At 49.3% G+C, this 12,299-nt stretch overlaps 1 protein-coding gene across 1 annotated transcript in view; it reads right to left on the reverse strand.

Moving 5' to 3' along the window:
- The window catches only part of AFAP1L1 (actin filament associated protein 1 like 1), a 66,592-nt gene that overhangs the window by 18,344 nt on the left and 35,949 nt on the right, over positions 1–12,299 (reverse strand). The window contains exons 8-14 of the mRNA XM_062188874.1: positions 11,664–11,843; positions 9,415–9,504; positions 5,692–5,785; positions 5,329–5,478; positions 4,063–4,274; positions 1,974–2,119; positions 1,290–1,362 (exon numbers count right to left, since the gene is read on the reverse strand). Of these exons, the coding sequence (XP_062044858.1) occupies positions 1,290–1,362; positions 1,974–2,119; positions 4,063–4,274; positions 5,329–5,478; positions 5,692–5,785; positions 9,415–9,504; positions 11,664–11,843 (945 nt within the window). The remainder of the gene's footprint in view (positions 1–1,289; positions 1,363–1,973; positions 2,120–4,062; positions 4,275–5,328; positions 5,479–5,691; positions 5,786–9,414; positions 9,505–11,663; positions 11,844–12,299) is intronic.

Raw genomic sequence — 12,299 nt, forward strand, 5'->3', positions numbered from 1 at the left:
GACCCAAAGAAGCTCCTGGCTCCTGGCTTCAGATTGGTGCAGCTCTGGCCATTGCGGCCATCTAGGGAGTGAACCAATGGGTGGAAGACTTCTCTCTCTGTCTCTACCTCTCTCTGTAACTCTTTCAAATAAATCTTTAAAAAAAAAAAAAGTCATTGCCTGTGACACTGGCATTCCATATGGGCATCAGTTCAAGTCCTAGCTGCTCCACTGCTGATTCAGCTCCCTGCTAAAGCTCCTAGGAAAGCAGCGGAAGATGGCCCAAGTACTTGGGCCCCTGCACTCACATGGAAGACCTGAAAGAAGCTTCTGGCACCTGGTTTCGGACTGGCCTAGCCCTAGTTGTTATGGTCATTTGGGGAATGAACCAGTGGATGGACGATCTCGCTTTCTGTAACTCTCTGCCTTTCAAATTAAGAAAATAAATCTTAAAAAAATGCAGTCAAAACTCAGGATACCCTGGTGGAGAAAGATAATACTGGTTATTAGAATCATGTTAATAACAATTGCACTATTTACTGCTCCTATATAAGACCTTCGGATGTCCACGCATGGTGTCAGGTTTCTTTTACATAAAATATTTTGTTTATTTTTACAACAGTTCTATAAGGTGAGTTCTAGAGGTGAGAGCTCAGAGTCATCCTGCACCATCCATGGCAGAGATCCTGCATTCAGCCATGTCTCATGTCCTTAGCAGTTCAGTTCTCCCCCATCTCCTTTTGTGGGGCCTTTCCCACCCCTCAGCATTGGATCAGAATGTGGTTTTCTTTTCTCCCAGGGGCAGGCTGCCAGGAGCTCTCGGGATCAGATGACAGCTACAGAGGCCTCACTGTAAATTAATGAGGTGGCTTTGCTTTGGTTTAGCAAGCAAAACAGGGAGACTGTCCTGGGAGTGTAAGCTCAAGCTGTGGGTGACAGGTGAAGGGCTGTGGCTCAGCCATACAGCACCTGCTCCAGACAGCATGCATCAGCAGTATCAGTCCACAGAGTGGTAAATGGCAGGAGTGTCCAACTAGTTGGTTCAAATTGGAGATGCTGCCTCACGTGTTCATAGTGCTTGGCAATTTACACAGCCCTTTCTTTGCCCCAGAGGGGGCTCCTTCCACTGCCTCACTCAGCTCCTGTGCAAGGCATTCCTCATTGTTAGCCATGATCTTTGGTAAGAATGGACTCCCTTTCTGGTTGCTGATTAAATGAAAGCAAAGGCTAAAAGGAGCAGCAAGGGAGGAAAAGAAGGAGAGCTAATAAATGGTCTTTGCCACATCCTGAACAGCCTCAAGGCACCATACCGGCATCTTTTCGTAAGGAACGTCGTCATAGATGCGGGGCTCAGGCCACTGATCCTGGCAGGATCTTGCGTATCTGGAAAACAGAAGGTATGATGACAGCTCACGGTGCTGTCCTGTCCATTCTCTGGTAGCTCCCAGTATAGCACAGGAGATTTAGGAACAACAACACAGCTCCATGCACAAAGACCTGTGTGATGCTCATAACAACCCAGAAGACGGGCAGTTCATCACCAGCATTCTGTAAATTAGAAAACACTGGATTCAAGATGGCACCCAACCAGCTATGCTTCTACAGCTGGTGGTGATACAGCTGGGACTTGAATCTGGCTCCTGTAATGCCCAAGGCCATGGACCAGCCTCACGCCCATTTGATGCTCAAGACTGTGAGAGCCTACAGTCCTAGAGCCTACAGTCCTGGGCAGGTGGGCAGAGGCCAGGCCACTGCTCCAGGACTCCTCCACCTTTGCTTATTCCATCCCCAGCTGCCGTTGATCCCTGGCTCTCTCCTATAGCGAGCTCCTCCTTGCTGGAAGGGGAAGGCATCTTTCTAGCTTCCTAAGGAAGCACCGTCCTCCTCAGCTCTTCCTCCCCTTCCTCCCAGTTCCCCAGGATGGACTCTGAGCCTCAGACAGAGCAGAGACACGAGGGGCCCTAGCCAGGTGTGGTAGCCCAGGGATCTCTTACAGGAAGGAGTTGCGCCCAGCACTGACGATGCTGGTTAAGGTCTCCACATCCACGTAGTCATAGTGCAGTGCCTCAGGTGTGACTTTGGAGCCCATCTCCACCAGCAGCAGCCCCAGCCAGCGACCCATGTCCTCTGAACAGCTTGCCTGCAGAAGAAGCACAGGTGGAGTCCATTTTGGCACTGCCAGTGCATCTGGCTCCCTGCTTACTCCAGTCAAAGCCACAAATATCTATAATATCTACTGCACATGCAATACTTACAGATCACAGAGGAATGAGATGAGAATACACACTCAGAAATCCAAGAGGCTGCCCTCTTCCCTGTAGATATCTTCCATATCTTCCATGTCTTCAGAGAGGCCTTCCTGGACTATCTCTCTAAGATAACATGACCTCACTCTGTAGCCCAGGTCCTCTGAACCACTTGTTTGTATTCAGCTGTTACCTGAACACTATGGCTTGACTGTTTGTTCCCCCAAAACTTGGGAGTTTGGTCCCCAAACTCCTGTTTATGGTACTAGGAGGATGGAAATGTAATGTAATTTTGCTGTTGGGAGCTAGGGCTTTGCAGAGTGACTGCGTTGGATTAAGTCATTGGGTGGAGTGTCCATGACTGAATCCTGGTGGTTTTATAAGAGATCACATAGATACAGACAGGTGCATGTTCCCTGTCTCTTACCATGTGATTCCCTATGCAGGATTCTGCCAGCAGGAAAGCTACCACCAGTGATGGAGCCAGTGGGACCACCTGATCTTGAACTGCTAACCTCCAGAACTGTAAGCCAAAGTAAACCTTTTGTCTATAAATCAGTTGCCTTGGAATTTCCTTATAGTAATAAAAACAAATACCCTGATTTTTTTGTAAAAAATTATTTTTATTAGACTATTTCTCATACAATGCCACCAATTTTTCTTTGTATTATAATTGACAATATTTATAGCATTGTATACAGCAAAGTGTCCAAAAAGAACTCATAATATAAATTCTCATTTAAAGACTATTATTGTAAAGTTAATTTAACACTCAAATGCCAAAACTGAATAAAGGAGCTACATTTTTTTCTAGAAAGCTCAAAGTATAAGTTATGAGAGAATAAGAGACTCGAACTAGCGAAAAATGGAAGCAAGTTCCAGAGGCAATATTTCTTGTAGTTTAAGAACTGAGGAAGCAGTGGTTGGGTCGTGGGCAAAGGCAATGGGAGCAGGAGGCTGGGATTGAGGTCTAGGAAGAGACGAAGCACTTGTCTGCCCTGGCCTCAGTTCCCCTATCTGTAATGTGAGAAGGTAGTTAAGTTTTTCTCCGCTGTTGACTCTCAGCAGCCAAAGGACTGCCATGTGGAAGAGACTTTGAATGCCTCCTGCATGATTTCGGAGAAGGTAGGAGGGACAATGAATGATAGACATGAAGCCACATTTCATTCCCTCATTTGTTCTATAAGTGTTTGTTGAGAGCCTACATTATGTGTTTGTGCACTTGGTATCTGGCAGGGTTCTAGAAAAACAAAAGTATGCCAACCCCTTGAAAAAGTATGCATAATGATTGCTTTGATGGAGCTTATAGACTTTAGCTCAGTATGGGGAAATCTTCTACACGTCTGAGTTGTTTGATGGGACAGGCATACTACCTTCAAGGGTAGTGGTTCAGCAGAGGTGGCTGAACCCTGGTGGGGATGTTCCTGGAGTCAAGTCCCAGTTAGATTAGACCAGGTGCCTTTCATTTTAAGATCAGGGGCATAAACAAGCTTTGGTTTTAGGGCTGGCAGTTTAAGTTAATAACAAATGCAGAATGCTCTGTTAAGTTTGAATTTCAGGTCGACAATGAATAATCTTTGAGTTTAGGTATGTCCCAAATTTTGCATGGGTATATTTGTGTAAAAAACATCATTCATTGTATACTTGAAATTCAGACTTATGTGGGTGTCCTGGATGTTATCTGGCAACCCTGCCAGGTCACTCAACAGCCCCTAGGCTTGCCTTTCTTTCCCTCTAGTCCCCGCCGTGTTAGTAGCAAGTACCCCCTCCAAAAAAAGAAAAAAGAGACACCCAGGCCAGAGTCCATTACCAAGAGCGTCCTGGACCCTCTTCTCACCTCCAAGATGGCCACCTCCTGTCGGTTGCGCAGGATCCTGAAGGCAAAGGGGTGTCTGGGCCCAAAGCCTGGGGCCACCTCACAGCCGCATAGGGCGATGGCATTCACATGAGTGCGCAGGTCGTTGCGGTCCTTGTGGAAATACAGTGTGCCGTGCTGGAGGCGGCACCAGCGTTCCTTCCAGCCCTGGCTCACCAGCACGTTCAGGTAGCCTGGCAGGGGAGAGGGTGGTGTGATGCAGGCCAGGTGCATGGTTCACTTATGTGAGAGAACACCAGGACATGCCCAGCCTGCAACTGGAGAGAAGGCATCTGGGCCTTTCTGGTTGGTGATCTTGGGTATCTCGTGATGAGTGTCCACCAACTAGCTGGGAAATGGGCAGTGATATCCCCATCCATTTACAGCTGCATGGTCCTGGGGCCACACCAAGGTCAGCGGCAAGGGCAGGAACTACCAACACATTGTCCTTCGTGCCTTTCCTCACCCTAAAATAAAATTGTCACTAAAAGCTGGAAAATAATGGCAGATGGTGACACCTGGTGGCAGCGTGTGGGAACAGGAACATTTAGCTGAGGGAAACCATTAGAAGACAGAGCAAGACATAACCACAGTACAGCAGGTGATGACTTAGAATTTCTTCTTATTGTTTTAGGCTTTAATCTTTTTACACTAACATGCCATTATTCCCTGATTACAAAATTTTTATTTGAAGCTACAGGCTTTTATAATTTTTTTTCAGGGCCAGTAGAATATTACTGCCTATCTAAAATACTGGTATGACTTTCTACTGAATTCCAGTATATGGAATCCTTCATTTAATAAAATGTGTCCCACCTCCAAGCCACTTTTAACTCAAACTGAATGTCCAAGACATTTCTATCTAAGACTGGATGTAAATTGTAGGCCTGGCATGTTATCGGCTGGGAAACAAGGTAAAGGTCTATATTTCCTCTTATTACAGTGGGGGAAACTGAGACAGTGAAGTGCAGAGATAGACAGGGATTTGGGGTAAGGTCACAGGAGCACAGGAATATGGGGATCAGCTGGCTTTTCCTTTTGCTGAGCATTATGGGAGAGGTAATGGGGCCAGGATGGTGATTGACATGTTGATTGTTGACAGATTAGTGTTAAGCCATCCATTGGCCTGGGATTCTCTCTTCTGCCCTGGGTGTGAGGTGGATGAGGCATGGCAGGGCTCCTGGCTTCAGCCTCAAGACCCCATATCCACCAGGCCAGACTTCCCTCCTCCCCATGGCCCATACCCACCACAGCATGGAACCTCCTCGGCCGAGGGTGTTTGCTGGTCATCAGCCAGGGCCTTCTTCTTGGAGAAACTGATGATGCGGGTGATCTTGCGGCCTGCAGCCCTGCTCATGGAGCCCTTCAGCTCCGCCAGGCTACTCTTCTTCCCTTTGCCTGTTGTACAGAGATGCATTAGGAAAGTGGGGAGCCCCAGCTCCCACTTTCACCCAACCCTGGCCTTCCCTGTTGCCCCCGTGGTGACCGTGGTTCCGAGTATGCCAGGCTGGATCATCTTACCCAGGTCTCCAAACTGGTCAGCATCTGCTCTGCCATTGTGTCCCCTCCCAGCTCTGGTATCCCCCATCCTGAGCCCGTAGAGATTCCTACCATGTTCACATGCCTCCCGACGGCCAAGGGTGGAACAGTTGTCACCTGTGCTCAAGCTATCCGAATCTGAGGTCTGCTTCTCTTGGGACAGCCTCTGGAGTAGGACACAGACAGCCTCATATTAGAGGACACACTGATGAAGACCCCTTTATTGGTTCAGTATCCCCCAACTCCCCCAGCACAAGATAATTAGCTAACAAGTAGTTGTCAGCTGCAATCATGTGCCAGAAACCATACCAGGTAGTGGGAAGACCACTGAGACTAGACATGGATGTGTCTTTTAGTTACTCTTGGTCTACATGGAAGCAAGGCAACTAATGGTAACACATTAGGATCAATGCTGTAGGAGTTTGGCCTGTTTTCAGCAGGAGACAGGGAGCTGGAATGGTATTTAAGTGGGATATAATGACATCTGGCTTGGTTTAGGAAGTTCCCTCTAGTGGCATTGTGGGGACAGGCAAGACAGTGCAAGACTGGAAGCAGGGGTTGGTGCCGTGGCTCACTGGTTAATCCTCCACCTGCGGTGCCGGTGTCCCATATGGGTGCCGGGTTCTAGTCCTGGTTGCTCCTCTTCCAGTCCAGCTCTCTGCTGTGGCCTGGGAGGGCAGTGGAGGATGGCCCAAGTGCTTGGGCCCCTGCACCCACATGGGAGACCAGGAGGAAGCACCTGGCTCCTGGCTTCGGATTGGTGCAGCACTGGCTGTAGTGGCCATTTGGGGAGTGAATCAACAGAAGGAAGACCTTTCTCTCTGTCTCTCTCTTTTACTGTCTAGCTCTATCTGTCAAAAAAAAAAAAAAAAAAAAAGACTGGAAGCAAAGGAACCACTAAACAGAGGGTCATCCTGGTCAAGAGAAGGGGATAAGCCAGGATAACAGTGAGGATGGGGAAATGGATGGGCAGAGACATTCAAAGTAGTCATAATGGACTTGGGACCACAATAGAGACCCATTATGATCCTACCTTGGTGCAGAGAGGATGGTAAGGCTAGACAGACAGACACAATCATACCTACCATGTTAACAACCATATTAGCAGCCAACATTATTTTTCTCACTGTACCAACTCAGGATCATTCATTCATTTAGACAAGGTCAATTAAGGGCTTACTAGGTAGCATGGGAAGTGGTGTGAAGTAGCTAGACCAGCCTTGGAAGAAACTGGTGACTTTCCTACCACTTACTAGCTGAGGGAATATGGAAAATTCCTCCCATTTTCCTGAGATTTGGATTTCCTACCTGAATCACACCCATTTCAGAGGGCTGCAGTGAGGCACCAGGCAACTGGTCCAGGTGGAATTATGAGGCCAATATATTGTACCATTTCTTTCCTTGTTTCTTTCTTCCTTTCTTTCTTTCTTTTCTTTCTTTCTTTTTTTTTTTTTTTTTTTTGACAGGCAGAGTGGACAGTGAGAGAGAGACAAAGGTCTTCCTTTGCTGTTGGTTTACCCTCCAATGGCTGCCGCAGCCGGTGTGCTGCAAGCCGGCGCATTGCGCTGATCCGAAGCCAGGAGCCAGGTGCTTCTCCTGGTCTCCCATGGGGTGCAGGGCCCAAGCACTTGGGCCGTCCTCCACTGCCCTCCTGGGCCACAGCAGAGAGCTGGCCTGGAAGAGGGGCAACTGGGACAGAATCCAGTGCCCCGACTGGGACTAGAACCCGGTGTGCCGGCGCCGCAGGCAGAGGATTAGCCTATTGAGCTGCAGCGCCGGCCCTTGTACCATTTTTAACACCTGTGTGGTGTGCTGCCATCTCGCGTCAAGGGGCCAAACTGTGCCAGTCAGACTTGGGACAGGATGCTGATGACCCCAGCCCACCTAAAAGGTGGAATTATAGAGCTGAGGCCCTTAAATGTTTCCTGTTGAGGATCCCCAGCTCAGGCCTGGGATGCTTCTCTCTAAGTCTAGTACTGAGGTACAGAGAGTATAGGAGATGTCCAGGACAGTAGGACAAATGGCAGCTGTAAGAAATGGGATCAAACTGTCCAAGCATAAAGCTCCATGTCTGTGAACTATGGAGCAGAAGTTATGGCTGTAGTTGTCCTCAATGGCGTACAGATCTCATTAAGATAGAGAACACATACGAACACTGTGTGCACCCTGGAATTAAGCACATGATGATGGCACTACAATCCTATGATTCCATGGAGAGATAAACTTCCCCACCCAGATACCACAACCCCATCCTGTCTCCCACCAAAATTATCCTGAATATTCAGCCACAGGAAAGCCCAACTGCACAAGCTGGCCCCACCCACCTCTCTATGAATCCCTCATACTGCACCACAGCACACGACCTACAATTGTGACACTCCACATACACACTTCTGTCCCCTTCCCTTGGCCACCTATGCCTCCAAGCAGTCTTGTCCATGCTTTAGGCTTTAGGGATCATCATAGTTACTGACTTCTCTAACCCTCCCTGCCCTCTGGCCATCGTGAGCTCCCGCCCCCACCCCCTTGTAGGACCAACACGCTTATAAGCTCCCCCTTTACTCTGAGCCAAGCTGTACTGGCTGCTTCCAATTCCACGCTTCCTCCTGCTCCAGCACCTGCTCCCTCTGCTTGCCCCTCCCCTTCCTTGCTAATGTTTCATTATCACTTGAAATGTCACTTCCACAGGGGAATTTTCCCAGACCTCTGACACAGGGGCAAGCCATGCTCCCAGGGTACCTGGTACTTTTCCTTCCTAGCATGTGCACAGCTTGGCATGTACGTGTCTGCTTCTCCCTGGGCTGTAAGCACTGTGAGGGCAGGGTTGTGTCTGTCTCTGGATTACATGCTGGGGCCTAGCAGAGTGACTACTGTGCATGGATACTAAGTGCTGGTAGAGTGGGTGCTCAGGACGTTCATCACTAGGAGTCAGAGTGTCTGGATTTAAATCCCAGCTCTGGGGGCAGGCACTTGGTATAGAGGATAAGATGCTGCTTTGGATACCAGTATCCCATATTGGAGTGCCTGGGTTTGAGCCTTGCCTTCACTCCCAATTCCAGCTTCCTGCTAGTGTTCACTCTGGCTCCTGTAGTTGGGTCTCTGCCACCCACATGGGAGGTCTGGATTGCATTTCTGGCTTCTGGCTTCAGCTTGTCTCAGTCCTGGCTGTTGCCAGCATTTGGGAGAGAAAACAATTGGATGGGGATTCTATATTTCTGTCTCTATTTCCTAAATAAATAATTAAAAAGTCCTAGTTCTGTTTATTTATTAGGTAACTAGGTGAATCTCCATGTGCCTGATGTTTTTTTCATCTGAAAATGTACCTACTCAGAATAGGCATATTCCCATCATCTAAATGCTATTCTATACTGTATTTTGTAAGTCTCAGGTGTGTGGGTGTTAAATGTTACACTAGACTGTAATATCCTTGTGAGGACATTTAGGCCTGTGTCCCTCTAGCATCCAAACTAACTGGAAAAATCAAGATCCTAGAACATAAGCGCTGATGGCCTGACCAGCTGACTTACAAATGCTTCACTCATGGCCCAAGCAGGCTCACTCCTTTTCTGATTGACAAACTTCAATCTGTTTTTCATGGCACAGTTCCAATGTGACTCTCCTATCCTGGCAGAATCAGTTACTTCCTCCTGCTGCAGCCTGGACATGAGCACTCACTGATATATACACGTGTGAATTCAGTAGACAATTATTGAAACAACCTGTGAGCTTCCCCAGGGTGAACCCCGTGTTCTGAGTACCCACTGCCCAGCATGGGGGGCACTAGTGGAGACATACCTTGTCCAGGTCCACCTTGCACAGGAGGACTGGGGACCTGGGGACCTCCAGCCCTTCGGCTCTGACTGGCTTGCTCACTTCCCGAACTACCTGTAGACAGGACACACAGCTGTGAACAGGGAGGCAAAAATGGAAGAATGGAATCTGTGTGGATGGGGCCATTGAGCAGAAGGGTCAGGGTCACTGGAGGAAGAGATGGGCCATTAGCTGCCTGAACAGGTGTGGTGTGCTCAGGATCTAAAAGGCTTTCTCCTCCATCTGTCACTCAGATTGAAAAGATGCAGGGCTGGGAATCAAGAGGCTTGGCTTCTAGACCTGGCTTCATTGATTCCTAGTTGTGTGGCTTTTAGAAAGCCACTGCCCTGCTCTGGACCTCAATGTCCACATCTGTAGTATGGGAATGATGCTCATCTTTGGTTTGGGTTGTCTGAGGACACAGAGATCATGGCTGTAATGGGTGATGGAAACCGCAAGTCTCACGAGGATGAGGCTCCTGCTCCTATGACTGTGTGGATCTTTACAGCAACCTAAGGGGCAGCAAGGATTAATGGCACCAATGATTGCAATGATGTGGAAACTGACACTTAAAAGTCCCTGACCCAAGGCTACTTGGCAGTAAACAGGCAGATCCTGAAGTAACGCAGCCATCACTTGTTGCTCACCTGTCAGATGGCTTTCTGCAGATTGTCTCATTTCTATCCCCAGCGCAGCCTTGTGATCCCTGAATTACACATTAGGAGGATGAGCTGTGTTAGGCAGCAGCAGCAAATACCAAACATGGCTGCCTGCTCTGGCCCTGTGGCTACGGGCCTCCCAGGCTTGGGAAGTCAAGCCAGGCCTCTTAACCCGGGGTCCATGACTCCTTCTTCTGACCCCTCCAGCCCCTGGAGGGCAGAGGCTCCTCCCTGTCCCCCAGCAGGCAGGTTCTCTCCCTTCCTTCCTCTCCTGAGACAAGGGCAGCAATGAGAAACAACACACATTCCGGTTGGAGAGTGGGTTATCACAGGAAGGAAGGGAGGAAGGGCAGGGGGGAGGTGTTTGGTTCCATTGTTCCAGCAGAGAGATTGGAGGAGTAGGGGAAAGGTGTCCAAGGGAAGCAGAGGCAGGCAAGAACAGATCAGTAGGAACGACCTGGGGTGGGGGCTTCGCTGTGGTTGCAGCAGTAAGGCCTGGCAGCTTCTGGACACTTGCTCTCTGGCAGGCGTGCGACAGGTATTCCCTAGAATACTGACAAGACCCACTTTACAGATGAAGATTCTGAGGCACCGCGAGGGGAAGGTGTTTGCAGAGTATCACACAGCCAGTAAGTGCATGGCACCAAAGTCCTCTCTTGCTATCACTGTGCTGTCCTGTCTATGGCCTTTGGAGGAGATTCATTTTTTTAGCTTCTAATCCTCCCCCCAAACCACTTGGTTTTATGACCTTGGCAAGTCATGGAAGTTTTCTGTGCCTCACTTTCCTCATCTGTAAAATGGAAGCCATAATGGTCCCACTGCAAAGGGTAAATGACATCATGTGTGCAAAGTGCCTAGCACAGGGGCCGGTGCCGTGGCTCACTTGGTTAATCCTCTGCCTGCAGCGCCGGCATCCCATATGGGCACCAGGTTCTAGTCCTGGTTGCTCCTCTTCCAGTCCAGCTCTCTGCTGTGGCCCAGCAGGGCAGTGGAGGATGGCCCAAGTTCTTGGGCCCTGCACCTGCATGGAAGACCAGGAAGAAGCACCTGGCTCCTGGCTTCAGAATGGCACAGTGCTGGCCGTAGCAGCCATTTCAGGGGTGAACCAACAGAAGGAAGACCTTTCTCTCTGTCTCTCTCTCTCACTGTCTATAACTCTACCTGTCAAATAAACAACAAAAACAAAACAAAACAAAACAAAACAAAAAAAAGAATTTCTCTAAAGTGCCTAGCACAATGACTGGCACAAAGTAAGTGTTCAGTGTGTGGTAGTTCTCACTGTTCTGGGAGCTGGGCTCCCAGAAGGTATACAAGTGTAGCTAGACAAGCAAGCCAACAGTAGGGATGTTAGAAAGGGGATTCAAATAACTAGAGGGGCAAAGTCCCCTAGCACAAGGCCTGTCTGAGGTCCACTTTTGCCCTGGCTGTGAGCAGGGTGCTTGGGCCCAAGCATGGCCTGCTTCTCCCCTGAATAAGGCTTGGTTCATTCCATAGGTAGGATCCGGTCCCCAGAGGCTGGTCCCAGGGAAGAGAGGAAGAAAGGACAGGTGGGTGGGAAGCGCAGGCCCCATGTACCTTCAACCACTCTTCGGCCTGCTCCCGGCTCTGCAGAGCCAGCACCAAGACCTCTGTGGCCCCCTGGGAGAAGTGCAGCTCATGCCTCTTGTGCCGGCTGTCCTTGGGCACGTAGCTGACATTGCAGACTCCCAGCGCCAACCTCAGATGCGGCTGTCGGTCCTTGGAGCTTTTGTAGCACTGGGCAGGGAGAGAAGGGGTGGATTCTGGAGTTGGGGGGAGAGGAGGGAGATCCCTCACACAAAGGCTCGGGGGACATTCCTCCACCCCAGAGACCTCCCTGACTCAGCCTGCCCATGGGCACTGCACGAGGACACTCAGAAGCCCGCCCCCTCTGGGCAATCCTCAGGTATACCACCTGCTTAGGAAAAGTCAGATTTCAGCAAATGCCAGGGACACCATGATAGCCTAAAGAATCAGCGAAGATATGGGCTGGCTTGGGAGGAATCTGGTTCAAAGAGTTCCTTGGCTTGGCAGGAATTGGGCAGAGAGAATTCTAGGAGACGCAGGGTTGGCTTTGGGAAGTCACTGCTTTATCACACTGATTGTCATTCTCCATTCTTACTATGATGCCAGCATTGCCAGCATTACCACCATATCAGAAACCGACAGTGACATTACAAAAAATGAAAATTA

This window comes from Lepus europaeus, chromosome 4 (genome assembly GCF_033115175.1).
Source record: "Lepus europaeus isolate LE1 chromosome 4, mLepTim1.pri, whole genome shotgun sequence".
Lineage (NCBI taxonomy): Eukaryota > Metazoa > Chordata > Mammalia > Lagomorpha > Leporidae > Lepus > Lepus europaeus.